This window comes from Vombatus ursinus, unplaced genomic scaffold (genome assembly GCF_900497805.2).
Source record: "Vombatus ursinus unplaced genomic scaffold, bare-nosed wombat genome assembly UNPS02014773.1, whole genome shotgun sequence".
Classification (NCBI taxonomy): Eukaryota; Metazoa; Chordata; class Mammalia; order Diprotodontia; family Vombatidae; genus Vombatus; species Vombatus ursinus.
The window spans coordinates 2,145,569-2,170,657 of NW_020954551.1; the positions used below are offsets into that span (position 1 = coordinate 2,145,569).

At 41.1% G+C, this 25,089-nt stretch overlaps 1 protein-coding gene across 1 annotated transcript in view; it reads right to left on the reverse strand.

Moving 5' to 3' along the window:
- The window catches only part of TBX20 (T-box 20), a 75,269-nt gene that overhangs the window by 28,382 nt on the left and 21,798 nt on the right, over positions 1-25,089 (reverse strand). Inside the window, exons 5-6 of the mRNA XM_027863729.1 lie at positions 20,261-20,419; positions 12,354-12,430 (exon numbers count right to left, since the gene is read on the reverse strand). Coding sequence (XP_027719530.1) covers positions 12,354-12,430; positions 20,261-20,419 — 236 coding nt within the window. The remainder of the gene's footprint in view (positions 1-12,353; positions 12,431-20,260; positions 20,420-25,089) is intronic.

Here is a 25,089-nt window from a genome sequence, read left to right on the forward strand (position 1 = left end):
AGGAAGGAAAGAAGGAAGGAAGGAAGGAAGGAAGGAAGAAAGGAAGGAAGGAAGGAAAAAGAAGAAAGAAAAGAAGGAAGGAAGGAAAGAGAAAGAAAGAAAGAGATAGATAGATAGATAGATAGATAGATAGATAGATAGATAGATAGATAGATAGATAGATGAGAATAGGCAATTAGGTGGGTAGTTTCACAGATTTAGAGCTAGAAAGGAGCTCAGAGGTCATTCTAGCCCAACGACCTTATTTTACAAGTGAGGAAATAGAGACAAGAGAGGTAATGTGACTTGTTTAAGATCACACCAGGAGTATTTGGCAGAACCAGAACAAGAACCCAGGTCTGCTTACTCTGAACCCAATACTCTTCTCCATTAACCATGATGTTCTCTCTCTCTTTCTCTCTCTCTCTCTCTCTCTCTCTCTCTCTCTCTCTCTCTCTCTCACCCTCTCTTTTTTAGGCAATTGGGGTTAAGTGACTTGCCCAGGGTCACACAGCTAGTAAGTGTCAAGTGTTTGGGCTGAGGTCGGATTTGAACTCAGGTGCTCCTGACTTCAGGGCCGGTGCTCTATCTACCGCGCCACCTACCTGCCCCCCATGATGTTCTCTTGGCCACTTTTTTTGGCAGTAACATGGTCTGAGATTTTTTCCCCATGCCTTTGCTCTTCACCTCCTTTAGATAACTCGAGAAGCTATCCTTCACTATTGGGTCACCTGAAGCATGGATCTTCTCTATGTATTCTTGATCTAGTTCAGTTGTTTTCCTTACCTTTGTTCTCTTCTAAGCCTTTTTTTATTCCCTCTATGACAAAATCTGGGACTGTGGTTTTTAAGAACAAATATAGAGGCTCCATTGTCCTTCGTATTAAAAAGAAATTATAAAGACTTTTTTTTGCAGATCTTTTCCATTTTTCTTCTGCTCAATGTACTCCTACTTTCATCCTTAAATGCCTTTGTGGCAATTTGCTTAGTTGTGTCTCTTGCCAAGCTTTCTTTAATTTTTTCCCTACACTGTTCCTGTATTTTATGAAGCAATATTGCTCACGAAGTTTCACCATCTTTCTGCACAACACTATACAGACAAGTCTGTATTATCAACTGGTATTATCCTTGGCTCCCATATTATTCTATTTGGAAAGCAAGTAAAGTGTTTGCTGACTTAAGCAGTTTTGAGACTTTTGCCCTTCTAGCTATATCAATTGATTTATATTAGTTAAACTATTGTATAAAATTATTGTAATTGGTGTTGATGCCCTTTCTTCCATCCATCTCTCATTTTTCAGCATCGGTAACTTGTTTAAATAAGTTAAGTTGGAATTGTTTTAACTGCATGCCATAGCTTTTTTTCATTTGTATTCCTTCTTCTAGGTTTTTATTAATTTTGTATTGATTTTTATCTTTGCTCCAACAAGTCAGTAGGCTGAGTATACACAGACAGCTGATTCAAGAATGACTCCCATATCAGTAACAAGTCAATTCCTGTCTATTAAAATATAATCGATTTCATTTTTGTGATGTTATTTGGCACTCCCCACAACCAGCACCTTCTGATTTTCTTTTCCTTGAAGGAAGTATTCATCACACATAAGCAAGGGATTCCTGAGTAGTGAACAAGTCTATTGTCTCACTGCTTTTCCATGATCCAGGTTTTCCAACCTATTTTTGTCACCCTCATCTATCTTTGCAATGAAATCTTCAAGTATCAAAGCACATGTTAATTTAATTTGAAGAATCTTACAGAATTCTTTGTACAACCTCTTTACCTCTGGAGAAAACATTGCATAAGCTACAATTATTTTCATGATGGTCTTTTCAAAATACTTATTTTATGTATCTATTTTTGGACATGCCCAATGTAAGAATTTGTTTTGCTTGATTGCATATTTATTATTAGGCTTTTGTTTTTCTTTTTTTTTTTGTCTTTCCCAATGAGGAAGGGAGGATGAGATAGAGAGAAAATGGATTTTTGGCTAATTGAAAAAAAATCAAAACTTATACGCACTGCAATATGACATGAACAAATGTCTCACGGAATGATGTTTCCTGATGTTTTCCTACACGCAAGAAAATCAGCTCTTCAGTGTCTTTACAAATGTTAACTGAGTCGAGCTGACCTGCGTCTCCAGGAGAACCTGTGAATCATTCTTCCTTAGAGCTACAATTCCTTATGTCTTTTGGTTTCATATTTGATAGAACATAAACTTCTTTAGGAAAGGGACTGTTTTGTTTCTGTCTCTGTATCTCTAGCACAGTGCTTTGTGTCTAGGAGGTGGTTAATAAATGCTTGTTGAAATAAATTTATAGTGAAGATCTCAAGTACAACTTAGGTCCTCTAATACTGGGAACACTGGGTCACTGGGTAAGGACCTTACAATTACCAACAGCTAAGTGGATGGGTGTGAATAATCTAAAAACTGTGTGAATCTCTCACCTGCTACTTCCCTTTCTGTCATGCTGCAAAACAATAAGGGATTCACATAGGGTTAAATGCCATTTTATATTTTTCTTTTTTCATGGATTGCCATGGCCATCTTACCACTATGAGGCCGGCCTAATGGTGATGAGTCTCTCTGCACTTAGCTAGGCTGGTCCTTAGAAAACATATAGAATTTGTCACTGGGGCTGGAGTCCCAGCCTCCCCAGCATAGTAGACCCTGCCCCAGCTCCAACTCCACTGGCCAAGCCTTTGAGAACCCAGCTCCAACAACACAGCACGGTGAGGCTTTGAAGAGGACTTTGTGAATGATGCTCCCATTAAAGCTAACTGGAAAAAATTCTGAAGTCGTTTTTATTCAGCTTTTAGACCACGGGCAAAAACCAAACCCCATTACAGATCATTGCCATTTGAACCATATCCAAGAAAATCCACAGATAATGCTCAGATTTCACGTTAGCCATCACACGCAGCCTGCCCCTCACTAAAGCCTCCAACTGAGAGCTGTTGACGATTCACCAGAAGTTCTCTATGATTAGAAATTGCGATGTGGCAAGAATGTGGTATAAGTCTAGAGTCCATTCACAGAATCAAAGAATTTTAAACCTCAGCATTGCTCAAAGCACAGTGGAAAGAACACTGACTCTAGGAGACTTGAAGACCTGGGTTCAAATTCTACCTCCAATGTTTATTACTTGGGTGACTCTGGACAAATCATTGAACACCTATGAGCCTCAGTTTCCTCACTGGCAAAATGACAGGCTGAACTAAGTGACCTCTGAAGTCATTTCCAGCAATATGATCCATGCAATCAATGCACTCAGAGGGGAGGGAAGGAGGAATAATGAGGACAAGGTGAATCCTTTGCCTAGTCAGAAAGAGACATTGGCCACCATATTAAAGGATTCGGGGCAACATGGTATGTTAGATAGGGTGCTCCCCTTTCAGTCAGGAAGACAAGAGTTCAAGTCCTGCCTTTGATACATATTGACTGTGTGACCCTCGACAAATTACTTAATCTCTCAATGTCCCCAGATAGTTCTTTAACAGAGGGGCTGGTGATCTACATCAGTGAAGGGAGCCCCCATGCCAGAAGTTCCCGTATAGAGATGAAATCTCAGGTCTAGACAAAATCAACAGTGAAAAACGTCAGCAACTACTACAAAAACAGAAAGGAAAAGCTTCAGGCAGGCAGATAATGCTTGCCAACATTACTCTATAGTACGCCACATTTGTATGATCACCCACCAGGTGAAGACAATACAACATCCCACTGCGCCAATTGCTTGTTGACTATAATAAAAGGTGAGGTTTGATGGAGCAGTCCCTAATGGATCTTCTCCAACAAGGTGTCTCACAAGCATAAGTCAAACACGAGATTCCTTGAAAGATACTCATAAAAAAAAATATCACGCAGAATAAATCTTTAAGTCTAAAAGACTTGTTCGCTCCAAGGAGAGCACACAATGAACATTAGTTAAACACTGAAAGACGTTTCTAAAGGAAGTTAAAGGAAGTTGCAGATTTCCCTTGGGAGAGAGGCGGAGAGTTAAAGTTGGACAGTTTCTCAAATATCTGGGATAATTTATGTGTAGTTCTGAGGGACAATGAAGTAGCTAACCCATGAAGCTTCCTTCCAAGAATTCTTCTATCCCAGAAGCGTGTGTTTCTCCCCTTTGTGCGGATTTCACCAATATTAGTGATGGACATTGGCCAGGAGGGAGAGGGTAGGGTGCAACATGATGCTGGAAAAACAAAGGGGTGATGGTGGTGATTATTTTGCTTAAAGTTATATAAACCTCCAGAGCAAGAGGGAACAAAAGCCCATCTAAAATGTCGTGACATTTTTCCATCAATATTGACCTCTTTTTCCCTTGTAGTATTGTGCTTAATGGGCTGATGAGGGCAGTTCTGGTACATCAGCTAAGAAGCTTTATTTACCAGGGGATTTGTCAGCAAAATACCCAGGCACCATTTTTAGGATCAATTCTTTGGAGGCAATTGAATTTCACAAATGCCAGAGGCTACATTTCTCAAAGCCATGTGGTCTACTGTATAAAAGCCTAATATCACTATAGTTAGAAACCTCATCTGTCTGCAGGTCAACTACAAACTCTCCAGGTGATCTTAAATCACATGCATCTCTTCATCCTTGATTTTCTGAAGAACTGCTACTGATGCTTCTCTTTGTAGGCGTCCAAATTTGTTTGCTTCTAATAGATAGGAGACCAAACTGATGGGGAATTTCCTCCATCAGTGCAGAATGTAAATAATAATAATTGTAGTAGTTTTTGTTATAGCTAACATTTATATTGCACTTATTATGCACCTAGAGCTCTGTTAAGTGCTTTATGAATATTATCTCATTTGATCCTCACAACAACCCTGGGAGGTAGGTGATATTATTATCTCCATCTTACAGATGAGGAAACTGAGAAAAAGAGGAGTTAGGTGACTTGTCCAGGATCACACAGGTTTGAATTCAGTTCTTCCTAACTCCAGTCCCAGTGCTCTATCCACTGACCCACTTAGTTTCTCATTCTAATCAATCCTTGGCCTTGCCTTTCTTAAACTCTTCAAAGGATATCTGCCCAACCCACCTGAGGTATTCCTGTAGTTTTTTATATATGATGGAGACAAATAGAACACTTGGACTGACCACCTGCTATCTCTCATCCTTGTTCCACGACCAGCCTACCTCCTTTTTTGACAATTACTTTTAAATCGCACTTCTGGTCCTCACACATCATTGGGTGTTGCTATTGACTTTTGCCCACCATGCATCTTTCCATCGTCCCTTCAGTGACTTGCAAAGTGGTTCTTTTGAGAATTCGACACGACATAATTCACAGATATTTCTTATCAGAGGGAGGATATTGATGTTAAAAAGATGAATGTTTGTAGCCAGTGATGGGATCATTGAAAGTGCTCTACCGGCTAAACAAATTGTACAACATATGTAATAGAATATTACTGTATTTTGAGAAAATCACCACATTGTGAGAAATGAGGAATAGGAAGAATTCAGAGAAGAATCAGAAAACATACAGACTCATGCAAGATGAAGCAAGAACAACCACCTAAGCAGAAAGAACAAAAAACAAAACTGAGTACACTGTAATTATTGGCTGTAGCAGGAGTGGAGAAAACGCGCCTATTAAGCACCCACTACATGCCAGGCACTGTACTAAGCACTGGGGATACAAAGAAAAGCAAAAACAGTCCCTGCCCTCAGGGAGCTTATAACCTAATGGAGAAGACAACTTACTATATGCAAAGAAGGTATGAATAGGATGAATTGGATTATAAGTCATTTAATCACTTTGGGCCTCAGTTTACTTTATCTGTAAAATGAGAAGGTTGTACTAGATAACCTTGAATGTCCCTTCCATCTCTACCCCTCCACAGATGCAGATCACAACCCATCCATGCTTGCCTATTCTATGTGACACTTTCATGTCCTCCCATAAATTTACCACAACAGGTTAGTGATGTCTCAGAAGGGGCCATTACTTAAATCCTGAAAACTTACCATCAAACCAGGATGGTTTATTCACAACAAGCAATTTGCCAACTGGCTAACTGGCATATATTCTCAGTATGATTTCCCTGGTTGAGTCACAGCTTGCTTTCATAAAAAATTCTTCCTCACTTCTTATTGCTCAGTGGACTCCAAGGGGGGAAAATAAAGCAACTGAACTTACTAAAGGAAGCATGACCCAATAGGAAGAAGACCCAGAGTCCATTCATTCATTCATCCCATTAAAACAAGCACCTGGATAGGCTCTTGATTTTACAGTATTGACAAGGTAATGGCACTAGATGGGGAGAGTCAAAATAGCGGCATAGTGAACAGCGGTAGAGCCTTCGAAATTAGGAAGAACTGGGTTTGAGTCTTGATGCTGGCTCATAACTTGTAACCATGGTCAAGTTATTTAACATTTTAGTGTCTCGACGGACTTGTTAAGACCCTAAGTTGCAGAAGTCACTGATCTACATCGGTAGAGGGACTTTGCTCACCAAGAGTTTCCCACACTGATGAAAGCACAGGTCCTGACCAAAATAGAGACATAGACAGACAGACAGGCAGACAGATAGATGATAGATAGATAGATGAATAAATAAATGAGGCAAAACTAACATTGAAAGGTTAAAAAAAAGCTTATAGTGAATATGAGCTCTATGGACCACTCAGGCATCTCATTGGGATCTAGACCAGGCATTCTTAAATCCAAGTCCAACAGTCTGGACAGTTTTGGGGAGGGGGGGGCGGAGCACAAACTTGGATGGAAAAAATTGAATACCTTTATTTTCACAAACCTCTAACTGAAATTTAGCATTTTCTTATTATGATTTTTTTTAAGGCATGATTCTGAGAAATCTATAGGATTCACCAGAATGCCAAAGAGGTTCAGGACACAATACGGGGTAGGAAGCCCTGTGTTAGAAAGTAGGATCATAGAGCTAGAAATGAAGAATTAAATTCATAACTTATGTGTAGTTCTGCAGGACAATGAAGTAGCTAACCCATGAAGACCACCTATCCCAACCACTTTATTTTACAGATAGGGAAATTGAGGCATAGAGAGATCATATATTATAGGATCATACAGCTAGAGCTGAAAGGAACCTCCTATGCCCACCCCCTTATTTTACAAATGAGGAAACTGAACAAAAAAGCAATTGAATGATTCATCCAGCATCATTGAGGAATCACCAGGAGTAGAATTTGAACCCCAAACTTCTGCCTCCAGAGTTCAATCTCTCTATCATACTGCCCTGCTTCACCTAGTCTACTTTAGAAGAGCCCAAAGCCTGAATAACGATGAAATGTATATTCTCATTTTTGTATGAATCAAAGAGATTTCATCCTAAAGGCATTGAAGTCTGGGTCTCCTACTCAATAGCAGTAAATCCGGAACAGGAAACAAAATCATTAAGGGCACATATTTATAACATCGTATTCAATTAGGTTGGAAGAGTGTAATTTCTGTCATCGTCTCATAAAAAGATGTGTTTTTCTCTCAGATCTCCTCGAAAGGGAAGCAGCTTCTATTGTGACAGATAGGGACTGTTTTCAATCAGTTACAAGGAGCAATCTAATTAAGAGATGGTTTAGTGCAGTAACTGACTCCAGACTAATTTGATTTCTTTAGGTCTCTAAAGATCAATTGATCTGATTTGTTTTCCCTCCCCAAAGGCTATTTAGGAAAAAAAGGAGACTGAAATGCCTCAAAATGAAATCCAAACCCTTGGCTGCTTTCATGTGACTTAGGTCATCTTGTGAACTCCCAGCTAGGCAGCAGCGAGGGCTCTCTTGGGCCGCGGTTGGAACACCAAAACATCCTTAGCGTTGGGGTGTTTGGGGGGGCTACTTCCATCGTCAAAAGCTCCCCCCACCCCGCTGAATGGGAACTCCTGAGTGGATTCAAACCCTGGAAGGGACCTTTGAGGCCATCCTCTCACGTTATCGATGATAATAATAATAATTACAAATCATAATGCACCGCATCAGTGTAAGCTAAGTATTTTCTCCACGTAATCTCATTCGATCCTCACAACGACTCTATGGGGCAAGCCCTGGGGCCAGGAAGCTCTGGGTTCAAATCCTACCTTCGATACTTATTAGCTGTGTGACCTGGGACAAATCACTTAACATCTGCTTGCCTCAATTTCCTCAACTGTAAAGTGGGGCTATTAATAGCCCTTACTTCACAGGACTGTTATAAAGATAAAATGAGGTAATATTTCTAAAGCATTTTGCAAAGCTTAAAGCACTATGTAAATGCTAGTTATTATTATGCATCATGTACTATATGCTAATAGTGTATTATTATTGAACTATTATGTTTGCTATTATTATACTATTATATATTATATACTATTACATTACTGTATAATTATGCATTGTATGCTGTTATTACCCCCATTTTACAGATAAGGAAACTGAACCTTAGAAAAGCCCAAAGTTCTGTGGTTAGTAAAAGAAAAGGGGATGAGCATTTATATAGCGCCTATGGTGTGCCAGGTACTGTACTAATCACTTTACACATATTATCTCACTTGATCTTCACATGCTCTCTGTGAGCCAGGGGCTATTAGTATTCCCAGAGTCACCCAGCTAGGAAGTGTCTGAGGCTGGATTTGAACTCAGGTCTTCCAGAACCTGGGCCCAGCACTCTATCCACCATGCCACCAGCCACTCTAATACAAGGAAACTGAGGTCCGCGTGGTGCAAAGTCACACAAGGAGTAAACGTCAGCACCAGGATTCACACAGGTGCCCTGTCTCCCCCACCTGCAGCACTGCCTCTGGAAATGATTGGAAAGACTGTCCTCATGGATTCTGGTATCTCCAAGGCTTAACCTTCATGTGCACCTGGACCCAAAAGGATCATAAATCCAGAGCCATAATAGACCTCAGAAGTTTTCTAGTGCCACCCCTTCGTTTTATGTTTGGGGAAACTGAGGCCCAGAGAGATGCAGTGACCTACCCAGATTCACACAGGTGTGAAGCGTCAGAGTCCAAACTTGAACCCAGGTTCCCTGACCCCAAATCTAGCACTCTTGCCTCTGTACTATGCTGAATGTTTTGTTTCCAGGAATAGCCTTAGAAATACTACCAGGGGTATCAATAAAATGGCATCAGAATTCCATTGACCTTGAGGCAGTGTGGTTTATCAAGAATGCTAAATTTGTAGTGAGAGGACCTGGGTTCAAATCCTGATCCTCCTGTTCAGTAACTGTGTAACCTTGAGCCCTCTCTGGGCTTCAGTTTCTTCATCTGTAAAACAAGGATCTAAGATTCACTGAAACAAGCCGAACGAGGCCATCACCACCCCCAGTTCTGTAGACACATTTCACGTGTCAGCTCATTGGTAGGACTTGTCTGCTTCAACCTCAAGTCTCTGTATATTTATCCTGCCTCTCACAAAAGTAGCTTTCCCATGTCTGGCTCCCCGGATGTATTCTCTAGACACACCTTGTATGTGTTTGATAGATACCGAAATACAGACATATTTACATTGCCTTTGTCTGAGTATTCCCAGTCCCAAGCACAACCCTGCCCATAGAGAGCACCTAACAATGCTTGTTAGTCTATTGGTTGATGTGTGGAAGGTCCAGTTATCCCAACTGGTTAAGTCCAATGGGAAGCCACCATCCTCCATGGCGGAATCTCTTTCCTCTACAGCTCTAAGCATGCTTTTGGTGCAGCAGAAACAAACAGTACAAAAGATAGGTCTACGTTTGCATATTTATGCATAGATTGTTGGATTGATTCAATACATATTTACTGTGTTGTGTCTGTTGTTGTAGAGCTACAGCGAGGTGCTGGAGGAGATACAAAGTATAGGGAAGGCACAGTCCCTACGCTCTCTGAATCCCTCTTCTTGGTAATGACCATTCTGGGACCCCACATGATACTTTGCTTTATTCTGTAATGCATTTATTATGATTACAGTTTTATGTATGCTTTTTATCTCCCTGTTTGACTATAAGCTCCATGATGGCAGAAAATGATATTTTTCCTAACCTTTTTTTCTTCCCATCTCTACCACAATTTTCTGAATACAATGGTCATCTGATGAATGTTTGTTGAATTGTTGAATGAATGGGCCATCCACACCCTGCTCCCACAGGCTGAAGTTCTGGGCATCCATCTGTTGGCTGAGCAGTATCTGCCCAAGCTGTCGTCATTGTCTGGAACAGGGGTGAGGAACCTGCAGCCTCGAGGCCTCATGTGGCCTTCTAGGTCCTTGGGTACAGCCTTTCAACTGAGTCCAAGTTTTACAGAACAAATCCTTTTATGAGGGAGATTTGTTCTGTGAAGTTTGGTTTCAGTCAAAGAGGTGCACTTGAGGACCTAGAGGGCCACACTCTGGAATGTGCCCCTTCCTTGTCTAAAGCACAGCTCAGCAGAACCAAGAGAATAGTTTGTACAGAAACAACAATGTAAAGAAAAAAGAACTTGGAAAGACTTAAGACCACTGATCCAGACAATAACCAACCAGGATTCCAAAAGGCCAATGATGAAGCATGCCACTCACCGCCTGACGGAGAGGTGATGGAGTCAAGACGCAGAATGAGACGGACATTTTTGGACAAAGAAAATGTGGGGATTTCTTTTGCTAGATGATGTGTATTTGTTACAAGGCCTTTTCTTTCTTTTTTTTTCAGTTCAGGGGACTGGTGGGTGGGAAGGGGGGATAGGGATAATGTTCCCAAACCAACCAAAAAAAAAAGAGGAGAACCAGAAGGAATCACAAGCTAGCAGGATACCTTTTCAATGTACATATTGAACTTATTACATACTTAGAAAGAAAAGTAAACTCTAGATAATAAAGATTCGCAGTTTCACCTCCAATCCCCTTCTGTTCTACAGTCTATCTGGAAATGCTCATTTTATTTAAGTGTTTTTAAGTTCAGAATAAACAGCAAGGAAGGTGAGAAAGGGGGGAAAACAGAGCTCAGCTGCCACCTCTAACACAAGGCCCTTCCTTATCCCCCAGCACTAAAACAACATCTCATATGCAGTAGGTGCTCAATAAATGCTTATTGGATTGTACTGCTAATGCTTTATGCCTTTTGAAACTAGTTTGTATATTTCCTATTTACTTGTCTGTGTGGACCTTGTATACCCTGGTTTTGTCCTTGTATTTCCAATGATTAGCAAATGTCTTACACATCAGAAACACTCACCTAGGCCTACCCAGAGTATGGGCTGGTTGTTCCAATGCATCCTCAGGGAGCATTCCCATTGGCTCTTACCCTACACTCTCTCTAGGCCTGTGGGTGCTCGCTAAGTGTTTGCTAAATTGAATTAAGTGAGAACAGGACCAAAAGTTGGAAAAACAGATGTTTTCTGTTTTCTTAAAATGCACTCAGAAACTCCGTGAGCATTGAAAAAAAATATGACAATCTATGAGACATTTGAACCAAAGATTTGGTTAGGAGTTCATGACCCAGGTACTAAGACTTCTGTGTTTCTGGGATTTGGGTGTTCCATTAAAAAATATCTGTTAAGCATCACATAGACAAGAGTTCAGTTGATTTATTGTCTTAAATGAGCAAACCACCCTAACTGAAAAGAAGAGGCACCAAAAAAAAAAAAAAATCCAGGGGAGGATATGGATGGTGTTAGTCTTAAGACCTGGGACCTCTACCATTAAACATAAGGACCCCATGAAGCCGACTCTACAATTATGGCGCCATAAACGAGGTCGGGATATAGCACTTCAGGTCTCCACTTTACAGAGAATCATAGATTTAGAACTGGAAAGGACTATAAGCGGCCATCCAAACCCTCATGTTACAGATGGGGAAATCAAGGCCCAGAGAGTGTGTCTCACAATGACTTGCCTGAGCTCACAAACAGCGAGGCCGCAGCTGAGACTTGAATTCATACCTTGCGACTCAAATCCAATGACCTTTCCACTGTACCACACTACCTCTTGCCCTCTTTCCTTCCCACAGTTTCTTTTCATCAACAGACATACTCCAGGAGACCAAGGAATGTAAAGATTCCTTGTCTTTGCAGATCACCGCTTTCCCAAGATGGAGCTTTGCAGCCATCAACAGGACTAAAAATGGGTGATAACAAGAAGAGCCCTAGTTTATGCAGTGGAAAGAATTTCCCAATCATCAAAGTAAACCGTTGAAGATACCCCCTCTGAAAGTTGCACATGTTACAGATCCAGCTACGGCAGCTGTCAAGATTCAAAGCAGTTCCCTGTCTATAGGGCTTATAACCCAAAGGGGAAAGAAGAGATGGAGAGGGAGGTTCAGGGGAAGCAGAGAAACTATTGGCAGCTAGATTGTGGAAGAAACGTATAACAGCTTTGTAGTTGAAAGTAGAGTTATGCTACCAACCTTCTCTTCTGTGTATCTTATCTGCAAGGAAAATAAACAGAAAATCATCATTACCTTTCAATATCAGTGAGCCTGGAGGAGTCTCGGAAACCTTTGGCGAATGGATTGCTGTCAATTTTCAGCTTGGTTATCTGAAAATGAGAGTACATGATGGTATCATGACAAGGGTTAAGGTATTAGAGCATCTGGTCAGCCTGGACTTGGAAGCTCTATTCCTCCCCCACCTTGAAAATAATGTTTCTGGAATGAAAGAATTTTACTAAGTCCTTTTGTTCATTTATTTATTCAACAAATATTGTTAATCTCCTCCCCCACCTGAAGAGGTGTCTTGCATCTCTTTTATAAATGCCTATATCTGTGTTTGGCATTTCTCTCAAAAGAATGTAAGCTTCTTGGGGGCTAGTATTGTTTAATTTTTGTTTTTGTATTCTGGGCAACTAATAGTACATGGTAAAGGCTAGCGGTTTCACTGATATCAGGAATTCCCAGATGAGAGAAGTCCCTCCACCAATGCAAGTGAGTGCCTTCTCTGTAATTAATACTCTTAGAGAGCCTACAAGAGCTCTAAGAAGTTAAATGACTTGCCCAGGGTGACACAGCCCATGTGTGCCAGAAGTGGGACTGGAACTCAGGATCTTCCTGGCCCCAAAGCTAGTTTTCTGTCCACTACGCCGAGCTGCCTCTGACATCTCAAAGATGCTTAATAAATGCTTTTTGACTAACTGATCTGCCACAAATTAGGGAAGCCTACAATTCTGATGCAGGCTCATGCTTGTGATGGATCTAGTGAGACCAAGCTACACAGACCCATTAACCTGGGTAGGCTGCTGTTACCTTACAAAGAGAAGAATCTATACAAAAAGCACCAACTAAGAGAATTCCAACCCTTAGACGCTGTGAAAAAGCTCACACACAGGCTCCTTTGGAATTCAAAAAAGTAAACAGTGAAAAGCTATGTCTCCTCATTGTATTTTTTTTTCATTTTGACTTATGACTTTATAGGCATAGGGAACTCTCAGTATGGAAACTCCCTCTACCGATGCAGATCAGCAACTGTACTTCCCTGCTGAAGAAAGATTCCCAGAGAGCTGGTTGGATCAGTGAGAGGTCAAGTGATCAGTTAAGGTCAAGTTCAGTAGGTGCCAGAGGGGAACTCAGTCTTCCCAGCTCCAAGATTTCTCCCTCCACTATGGCGCACTGCTTCTTCTACACGCCGAGGAACACAAATCTAACAAAGCCTCTTTCTGAACAGCAACCAGTTGGCACTCGCTCTTCTTTTTCATTTGTTAAACCCCGAAGAGGTTATGTTTAGTCACGAGCATTATCAATGATTAATTATAAATGATCAATTATTAATGCAAATGTTATTAAATAGTATTCGCTGTTACATCGCCTTCTAGATTACAACCCTTGAACAAGATTGGGATACAATGCATTAGGTCTCCAAATTTCATAGCATCACAGATTTAGAGGTGGTAAGGTTTAAAATGACCAGCCAGCCAGATAAATGAACATACTGAGCCCCACTGAGCCTCAAACGTGGTTTGGTTTGGATGGAGGGCTGATGACAGCTAGAAACAGCTCATGTTCCTCTCCCCCAAGAAGTGTTTCTGAATCATGACTTCCAGTAGACATGGTGGCCAAAAGGGTCAGGGGGCTAAGGATATTTGCAGCAGGGAGTTGACTCTTCTCATTTAGTCTGGGATTGGCTTTAGAAGGTGAGCCTTTGGGAGGAGGAACGCTTCTTGCTTTAAAAAAACTTTTTGGAAACACTCATTGCCTTTAAGATTTGAAGAGCTCAATCAGCTTGTAACACCCTCAAGAAAACAAGAACACAAGTATTTATTAGGCCACCACTATGTGCCAGGCACTATGCTTCTTTTCAATTTATTCTGTGTGTAGCTCGTTTCTCTCATTAGACTGTGAGCACCTTGAGAGCAGAAAGCAAAAAGGAAAGGGGACAGCAGAGGACGAGAGGAATGGATGGTGTCATGAAAACAATGAGCATGAGCTTGGACAAATTTTGAGATAGTAGAGGCAGAAGATCTCAGTATAGTGTGCTATGGTCCGTGGGGTCACAAAGAGTCAGACATGACCAAACAGCAACACCAACCGGTGAGGGCTAGCCTTGGAGTCAAGAAGAAATGGGTCTAGCTCCTACTTCTGACATACACTGGCCATGGGACCTTGGGCATGTCACCTAACCTCTCAATGCTCCCAGGCGATACCATAGAACTGTAAGTTGTAAAGTAAATGCCAGTCTAGCTTTTTGGCTGCCTTTTGCCTTTGTTTGTATCCCCAGAAATTAGCACAGTGCCTGGCATATAGTGAGCATGTAATAAATGCTACTTAACTGGCAGAGGTTGCTGCATAAACTAGATAAATCTCAGGTCTGGACAAAAATAAACAAATCAATGTACTAACTACCTCATGGGGCAGTTATGAAAAATATGCTGTGTAAACCTTAAAGTTCTAGAAGAGTGAGTTGCTGGCAGATGTGTGTGTGTGTGTGTGTGTGTGTGTGTGTGTGTGTGTCCTTTATACTCTTTTCCCAAAGAAATATTACCAGCAGCAGTTTGGTTCTCACACTACTTCATAAACCCCTCTAGAACTCAGGATGTAGCTGAAGGTCTCATTGAATGATGGTGTTTGAGAACTGGAAGAGATTGTAGAGATTACAGAGTACAATTTTTTCACTTGATAAATGGAGAAAGTGAGTCCCAGAAAAAGTAAGTGACTTGACCAAAGTCACACAGCTTGTTAAGTAAAGGCAGAGCTGGGACAAGGACCCAGCTCCTAGTAGGACTCTTTTCACCAACTCAACTGCCTGTCTCTAACACTTACTAGAGACTTTCATTCTTTACTGTTGATATCCACCAATCAGCATGGCACCAGCACATAGTAGGCAATTAATAAATCTTTGTTAAATTAAATTATATTGCAACCAAAAGACATAAGGAAGTCACAATTAAATTCAAGGATGATTCACAAGTTGTCCTTGGAAAAGCAAATAGAGGAATGGGTGGAAAGGTTTCTTTGTATGAGCAAAATTAACAAGAAACATCATTTACAGGACACTTGGCCCTCCTCACCCAGCAGTGACAAAAGACCACCATAAAGTCATTACAGCTTCTGCAACAACATCTATTGCAAAGAATGATGAGATAAAGAAATTCTAAGAAGCATTTGACAAGATCCTCAAAGGCAAATCAACATAAATATTGGCACTTAGTAACTTCGAAGCAAAGTTCTATGTAGAGGAAGAGATTTGTTGGATAATACAGTTGGTAATTAAAACACAAAAGAGGTCAAAGGCTGCTAAGAAGCCTCATGCCTAAAGATGATGAATGCTTTCTTCAAGCAGAGTTAGAAGGTGCTGGCCTTGTGACTATTGAAGAGTTTATCTTAAAAGACAGGAAATGACCCATTACCAAAGTGAAGTCATTCAAACAGCTTCTCTTGGGGCAGACTGCTGTCAAAGCAAAGTCAAAAACAACACTGATTTAAGAAGACACACAGTGTAATTACAACAGTTCCTAGCTGACCTATTAAAAAGAGACACTGTGACAAAACCAGAAATGAACAAGAGAAGTATTGATACAGATCATCACCCCTGAAGATCACACAGCCAATCTATGCTGAAGATAGGACTGGAACCCAGATTTTCTTGACCCTATGGTCAGCTCTCTACACTGCATCTCGCTAATAATTACTTTTCATGGATTTACCTTTTACTTTTGTCAGTTTGTTTTAATTTTATGATAAAGGTTAAAATGTATAAGTGTAAAGTTCGAAAGTATAATCAATAAAAAATCTAATAATTTTTTTCATAATTTTTCATTCTGATTCTGTTACTAGTTGTTAACACACATAAGGGCAGCTGGGTGGAGCAGTAGATAGAGTGCTGGGCCTAGAGGCAGGAATAACTGAATTAAAATCCAGTCTCAGACACTTACTATCTGTGGGATCCTGGGCAAGTCACTTCATCCTGTTTGCCTTAGTTTCCCCATCTGTAAAATGAGCTGGAAAAGGAAATGGCAAACCACTCCAGTGTCTCTGCCCAAGAATTACTGGTTGTTGTGGACTAACCAACCCTTTCTTCCCCTTGTGCCGTTGGCCTCTGGAGGCTCTGATGCACCCATCATGCCGAGGGTTCCTAGAGCCTTAGAGTCTTAAGAACTTCAGGAAAGATTGTAATACAAATTCCGTTCAGCAACTGAGATCTTTCCCATCTTACTAGAGTAAGTGTAGTCTTACTGTCTCCTAGATCTGATTAGGGCTTGCAGATATTAATGACATCCCATCACAAAGTAAGACTAGTCCCCAGAGACTGTCTTACCAGCCACGAAAAGAAGATCTCCTCAAAAGCATTGAAAAATGAAGCTTAACCTATGCTTCAACTCTAGAGTAGTGGTTTGACTGTTCAAACAAATGCATGACCTTTACATCTTAAATTATGAGATAGTTTGTTGAAAGTGTAATGTATTTAACTCTTATCTAATAATGAACAAAAATGTAATTAGCCCTTTGCAAAAGACAGGGGAGAAATGGCAAAAAAAAAAGTTTCCATTTTTATTGCTCATAAATAAAACTCCTGGCATACAATAAATTAGAAGCAATTTCAGAATTTCTATTGGGAAGTTTAATTTGGTTTATAGGAGTCATGAAAATAAGCACTCATTTGCCCAGGGCTTAAACAAAATTAAAATGGACCTGATGAGAAATGGCAGTTTGTCTCAATTTCCTCATCCGTAAAATAAGCTGGAGAAAATTATGTTAATAAATTATATTATTAAATATTATTCTCCTTTTCTTTAAAATTATGGTATTAAACATTATTCTCCTTTCTTTTCTATTCTTGCTTTTTTTTTTCATAGGAATCTATGCTTATTTTGTGGCAACAAGATGGCACCATCGTCATGGAGCAATGGACACAGATTCAAGAAGTCTTGAGTTCAAATCCAGCCTCAGACACTTACTGGCTGTGGGACCATCGGCAAGTCACTTAACCTCAGTTTGCCTCAGTTTCCTCATCTGTAAAATTGGGATAATAATAGCATCTACCTCACAGAGTTGTTATGAGGATCAAATGAGACAATAAAATAAATAAATAATAGAAATAAATATATTATAAATAATAGAAATAAAATAATAAAATGAGATGTTGTAAAATGTTTAGCATAGTGCCTGGCACATAGGAAGTGCTATATAAATGTTAGCTATCATCATTAATAATAACAATAACAATACAGCCCTCAGGCCCTTCCAAATGGATTTCATATGACTCCCCTTCACACACCCTATGTGCCTTCCAGGCTTTCCTCCCAGCTCTGCCCCAAGCTCGGTGCTTGGTTTACCACCTCCCCGCCATCAGCTGTTCCTAATACCTGGAACGTTCCTCACATGATGATGATGATGATGATGATGGTGGTGGTGGTGGTGGTGGTGGTGGTGATGACTGCATTTATAGAGCACTTCAAGGTTTGCAAAGCATTTAATAAATATTATCTCATTTGATCCTCATAACAACCCTGAAAATAGGTATCGTTATGATCCCCATTTTACAGATGAGGAAGTTGAAGCTGAGAGATTAAGAGACTAGTCCAGGGTCACACAGCTAAATAAGTATAGGAGGAAGGATTTGAACTCAGGTCTTCCTAACACAGTACCATACAGCTTCCTCTATGTAGATCTCTTAGAATTCTTAGCTTTCTTCAAGATTAAGCCACCCTGCTACCTCCTATGGGAAGTATCTTCTGATACCCATCAGGCTAACATTCTGACCCTGTCAAATAATTATGTACATGCTTCTCTGTTTACATGTTTCATCCCTTCCCTGCCCAGCAGAATGCATTCTTCTTGAGAACAAAGACTGTTTCATCTATGTCTTTTTATCCCCAGTGCCTAGCACAGTGCCTAGACCATAGTAGGTGCTAAATAAATGCTGTTGGACTTTGGAAGTAAGGCCTTAGGTCTTGACTTTAGTCAGTCCTGGATTCCTAATTTCACTCAAGCCCACTGTAGGGCTAGTCAGCCTGGACATTCTTCCTGGTAGATCCATAAACTGTCCAAATAACACCACACACTGATTTTTCACATGATGGGGCCACAAAGAATCAGTCCCTCAGACACTAAGCATTTGTTAAACAGCACACTATTGGCCACAGTGCCAGGCCCTGTGCTAAGATCTGGGGATTGAGAGAAAGGCAAAAGACAGTCCCGGCCCTCAAGGATCTCACGGTCTAATGGCAGGATGCCAGCCAACCTTGGAGCAGCTAAGCACAAACAGGGTGCGTAGGCAGGATAAGGCACTAGCATAGGCTGGGGAAGGGCTTCTTGTAAAAGGCAGGACTTTAAATGGGACTTGAAGGAAGCCGGGAAGCTGGGAAGCAGAGATGAGGAGGGAGAGCGTTCCAGGCCTGGGGTCAGGCCGTGGTGATGAACAGTAAGAAGGTCGGGGCCACTGAATCACAGAGTGCACGAGGGTGAGGCTCAAGGGGACTGGACAAGTGGGAAGTGGTCAGGTGGTGAAGGGCTGTGAATACCAAACACAGGATTTCCTGTTTGATCCTGCATAGGGTGAAATAAGATCCTGGATTTGGAGGTTCTTCTGTCAAATTTTCGATCAGAAATCGGAATTTTGAAGGAGGAATGATTGCTTTTGGACCCGGGTTCCTTGAGGGCAGAGACTCCTTCAGTTTGGTCTTTGTATTGCCCGCACAGAGCACAGGTCTTAGTGTGCCAGAGGCACTTAACCAATGGACGATGGATTGAAAGGCAGAGGCTGTGACTGATGCCCAAAACTCAAGTTCCAAATACAGCTCAGCCAGTAACCATTTGTGACTCACCCACGTGACTCCTCTGGGCCCCAGGTCTCTCTTCTGTAAAATGAAGGGACTGGGCTAGTTGACCTCAGACGTCCCTTCCAGCTCAGGATCAATTGTCCCACAGATGGAATTCAAATGCTTTTTTCAAACCCTCTAAACTATATCAATGGTCATTTCCATGGGCCTACATTCTCATCGTATGACAGAAAACTGGCCAAACCAAGAAATCAGAATACCTGCATCCAAGGCATTTACTATCTGGCCTTAGGCAATCCACTCACCCTCTCTGACCCTCGGTATCCTAATCCGTAAAATGGGCAGCTAAGTGGCACAGTGGCCTGGAGTCAGAGGGACCTGAGTTCAAATTTGACCTCAGACACCTATTAGCTGTGTGACCTAAGCAAATTACTTCACCCTGTTTGCCTCAGTTTCCTCATACGTAAAATGAGCTGGAGAAGGAAATGGCAAGCCGCACCAGGGTCTTTGCCAAGAAAACCCTAAACGGGGCCACTGACACTCCTGAAACAATTGAACAACCACAACAAAAGTGGAAATTAATAGCGCCTGCTCTAACCGCCATTGAAGTGTGTCTTTGATGAATGTAGACCTACTATGAAAACTGTAAAGGCACCAACACCAATACCGGGGATTTGTATTTAAACAAAAAATGATGAGGAATGCCCGCCTATGCCCAGTAAGCAAAGAGGGGAGCTACACTGTAAGCTGTCCAGACACTCAAAAAGTTCACAGGAGAAGATTCCAAGAATCATGAAGTTAATGATCCAGCATGGTGCAATATGACATTAAAAAGATCAAAAGGAAAGGAAACAGACGAATTTAAGGCAGAAGGGAGAAAGGTCTGTGAAGCTGGGTCAGAATGGGGTAAAGAGGGAATACAAAGAAGATGATGGCATGGCAGCCCTCGAGCCCCATTCACACAATGCCCTGAAGTACTCTAGGTCCGACAAGCTGCTAGCTCCAAACCGGGCTTGTGTTTTATGGGTGAAGTAGGTGGTCCCCACCCCTCACCTTTTTCATGTCGTAACCCCTCGATGTCCAGCCGAAAGGAAGGGCCAGCTCCAAGCCATAGTACGCGCTTATGGGTGATAACCAACATGCAAACTGCCCACTCACCAGCTGATTCTGGTAGGCAGTGACAGCTGTGAAGACGGTCTCAGGGAAGATAAATGTCCTGAATTCTTCAGACTTCAGATTGAGCAGGGAAGCAGTGTGGTCCTTCTTCTTGATGATGTGGACTCTGGGCTGGTATTTGTGCATAGAGTTCAGAATAATCTAAGAAGAAGAAGTAGAAAACATGGGCTGAAGGTGACAGCCCCATCAGTTTCAACCAGACCTTATACGAATTAATGGAGCCAAATTTTAAAATATGGATTTTTTAACAGTTCAAAATAGGCAAGCTTGCCATCTTAGGATCATGGATTTTGAACTGAACTGTCCAGATTAAGTATCCAAGTTTCAATGGAATATTCAATTACTCTCATAAAAGCATATCATCAGTACACATACTTCCCCAAACCCAAGCATATCAGAACCTCTTTGTAATTTAGTGGATGGTCCTTATGAGTTGCTGTAGTTGAAAATTCACCACCTTGCATTCAGTATGGTGATGAGCTTGTCTACTCCAATCCTCTTATTTTACAGTTGAGGAAACTGAGGACCTGAAATATTAAAATGTTGGTCTAAGGCCTCACAAGTTGTAAGCAACTGACCCAGGATTTGAACCCAGGCCCCAGGACTCCAAATCCAGTGCTCTTTCAATTGTACCCTAACTATTTAGATTTATAGTCACCCTAAATATACAAGGATCTGGGTTGCTTGTTGTTGGGTTTGGTTTTTTTTTTTTTTGCATTGTGCTTCACACATTTAGGTGTTTAATAAATGTTTATTAAATGGCACAATGGGGAAGTGTTCTGGGTTTGGAGTCAGGAAATCTTGGTCCACATCCCAGCTTTGCCAATTACTCCCTCTGTGACCTTTGGCAAATCACCTGCCTCAGTTTCCACCTCTGTAGAATGGGGGGGTTAGACTGGGTGGTCTTTGAGGCTTCTTCTGATTCCAAATCTTAAGATTTTGAGCATTTTCATCAGGGTGAATACTTCTTCTATTGACAGATCGTTTCTCCTCCACCCTTTGGAAAATAGTCTTTCAGAATTGCTGCAACTAAAAACATCCACTGCCTATTGGCCAAGCACGTAGTGATGGACTTCTCCTCTCTTTGGCTGCTTACAGGTTTTACAAGGCTAGACCTGCCCTGTAGCCTTCCAAGCTTGGTAGAACCTGGCAATTTGTTTCTACTGGCAGAGCCTCGGAGAACCCAAAGCTAGCCTTTCCCCACCAGAATGTGGCATAAGAGTGAGAAGTTAGTGAATGTCATTGTTAAACGACCAGAGATGGAGTAGAAAAAAGAGGAGGAGGAAAAGGAGGGGAAGGAGGAGGAAAAGGAGGAAAAGGAGGGGAAGGAAGAAGCAAAGGAGGAGAAGAAGAAGGAAAAGAAGGAAAAGGAGAAGGAAAGAGCCATAAAATCCACAATTTAAAATTCAATCCATCCTCCAAGAGGCTCTGTGTAAGAATACCATTCTGCATTACCATGGGATGATGTTGAAGGGTCACCTCCATGAATCCTCTAAAAACCAAAAACAATGACAACCCTACAAGCCATGCAGGCATCTCATGGTTCCTTTTTCTGACATTTGGGGAGGGTGGGAGGGGGAGAGAAGACTGCTAGCACCCAATGGAATTGTTGATATCAATTAGGTCATTACATTTCCCTGTGTGTTCTGCCCCCAGAGTTGTTTCAGCATACGAACACTAAGCTCCATGCCCCAAAAGTCTGAATTAAAATATTAAGTGTTTAGGAAGACCAAGTGGGGAAGACCAAATGGCACATGGAAATCTTGACCTAGTGCATGGCCCGTGGACTCACTGGTTTCTAGAGTCATACTGTACTGTTGGGCATAGTCATTTTCCATTCGGATGCTAACAAAAGCTGCCAAAATACAGGTGTTACTGCAATAACACTCGCCAACCAGGTCATCTCATAGTAATCTTTTCCATATTTCTTTTGGAACTAAATACTTTAAGATATAATGAAACCAGGGCAATTTTGAATCACTTCTCCAAAGATGCACATTTTCTGCAGAGACCCTGGTAGCTGGTCACCTTTCCCTCAGCCTCAGGTTTTGTGTTCCCAGGGGACTATGGGCTCAGCCCCAGGTTAAGAGAGACAAATGTGGTCAGAGGACCTGTGTTCAAATCTAGACTTTGCTCTTATTGTGTGTGTGACCTTGGCGAAGTCCCTTCCCTGTTCTGGGCCTCAGTTGCTTTCTCCATAAAATAGAAGGTGGCCCTTTTCAGTTCTAGATCTCAGAGTCTAACATTGTGATGCTTAATAGGTCAGCATGGGAATTTTCTCTAACACTTTTCGTCTTTATTTAGAAAGACATCAATTTTGCATTGTTGAGTTGATCTTCCAGGTAAAAATGATGGATCTTTGCCCTATGGTCACCTGTGTGGAATGTCACTCTCCAAAAATAGCTCCACTTCAATATGCTAAAATGATTGAATTTCCATTATTAGAGATTTATTTCATAGTTTCATCATTTCAGATGTGGACATTACCTCAGGAGTCATGCCTCGTCCCTTTTACAAGTTAAGAAACAGGTCAGGGGGCAGCTAGGTGGTGCACTGGATGGAGCACCAACCCTGGAGTCAGGAAGACTGAGTTCAAATCTGCCTCAGACACGTAACACTCACTAGCTGTGTGACTCTGGGCAAGTCACTTAACTCCAATTGCCTCACCAAAAAATAAACAAATAAATAAATAAAATTAAAAAAAAAACAAAAACTGAGGTCAGAGAAGTTAAGTGACTTGTCCACGATCACTCAGGTAGTAAGTGGCAGAACTGAAGCTGGATCTGGGGATAAGAAGACCTGGGTTCAAATCTGCATTTAGACACTTACTAATTGTATGATCTTGGCCAAGTCATTTAACCTCTGTTTGCCTCAGTTTCTTCAACTATAAAATGGGGGTAATAATAGAACCTACCTCTCAAGGATGTTGTGAGGCTCAAATAAGATATATGTAAAGCACTTAGCATAGTGCCTGGCCCCAAGTAGGTGCTATATACATGATAGCTATTATTATTATTATAGAATAAATTATCTCTTGAAATAAGTGACTGTTAATCCTTAGTTCAATTTTGGAAATTTGAGGATTTTTTTTTCCCTAGTGACCATTCAGATTTGTCAAAATAATCAGAGTTCATGAAGTAGAAAGGGTTTGCTAAGCCCAGGACCATGTTTCTCTTCTTTGCCTAACGTCTAATTCCATGCATGGGCTCTGCTCAAACCTGGCAAGAGGCAGATCTGTCTAGCGTTAGGTTTCTTGATCAACTCAGACAGGCAACTTAAGTCCTTTGACATTGGATTGAAATTAATCTTGGAAGAAGTTGCTAATGGCCTCTTGTTTTCAACTCAACTCATCTGCTTTTGGGAAATGTACAGTCCCACTTCTTGCTGCAGAATAAGATGTCACGCACCCTTCCTTAGATCCATACGTGGCCCTTGTGTAGGAAAAGAAGTTCACCACAGGACCCACCCACTTCTCTGGACAAATTGCATTGACTGGTTATAAACTGTAATGGTCCAATTAGAACTCCCACAATATGTCTGGATAGCTACAGTTTCACGAACCAAAATAAAAACAGCAGAGAAACCAAGACTGCCCCATAATGTTGCAGCTAAGTGGTAGAGGCAGTGCATAGATTGCTGGACTTTGGGTCAGGAAGACCTCAGTTCAAATCTCGCCTCAGCCCCTTAACTAACTGTGTGGCATGAGGTAATCATTTAACCAATTTCAGCTTCAGTTTCCTTATTGGTAAAAAGTGGGTTGGAATCGCACCTACCTTATAGGGTTGTTGTGAGGATCACAATAGATAACATGCAAAGTACTTAGCAAAACTTAAAGCACTATACAAACTATCATTTTTTCTATTATTATTTTACTCCTTTAGTATGCATAATGCATGATTGTAACACATGGAACAATGGTCTCCAAAGAACTGAAAGTGAATGTTATCAAAAGGATAATGGAGATCTTGCCCAGCGGGCAGGAGGAGGCAGTAAAGCAGTACGACAAAACAATTAGGAAGAAGAACCACCACGAAGCAGTCCCATCAAACTAAGTACATATGATAAAGAAGATAGGTTAGTCAGGAGGCAAGAGAAAGGGATAGATAGCCATTGGACTGTCTCTGTGCTCCCCAGCATCCTTGTGATATTAAGGGATGTGCAGACAGGTCCCTGAAAGATCCAGCAGACCTCTTGGGGGGTAACTTGGAAAAACATGGACAAGGGTCAAAGAAGATGGTCAACTATGGATAGATTGCAATCCACAGCAAAAGAGGGAATATCCACATTGATGAGATCATATATCCACCTGAGTATTTTGGAAGTATCTATTCAGTGATTCAATTAGTTATCTCAGTCAATATTTACCATGCTTTAAAAAAAAAAAAGCTAAAAATGTATTGGTAACCTTTTCTAAATGACCTTCTGTTAGTCTCCCCCAGCATTGGGTTTGCATTTCTCCTGTGCACTTAACATATTATATTTTACACTACAGTTATTTGTATACCTATCCTATCTTCTTAAATAGCTATTTGTGTACTTGTTTTATTTCCCTTACTGAAATAGTAGGCATGTTCTCAACAGAAAATAAGTATCATTCTAAAGGAAGAAAAGAAAAGAAAGAAAATGGAAAGGAGGGAGGAAAGCAGATGGAGGGAAGGAGGAGATGAAAGGTGGAAAAGAAAGAGAAAAAAGAAAGAGAGGGGGGAAGGGAAGAAGGAGGAAAGAAAGAAAGAAAGAAAGAAAGAAAGAAAGAAAGAAAGAAAGAAAGAAAGAAAGAAAGAAAGAAAGAAAGGAAGAAAGAAAGAAAGAAA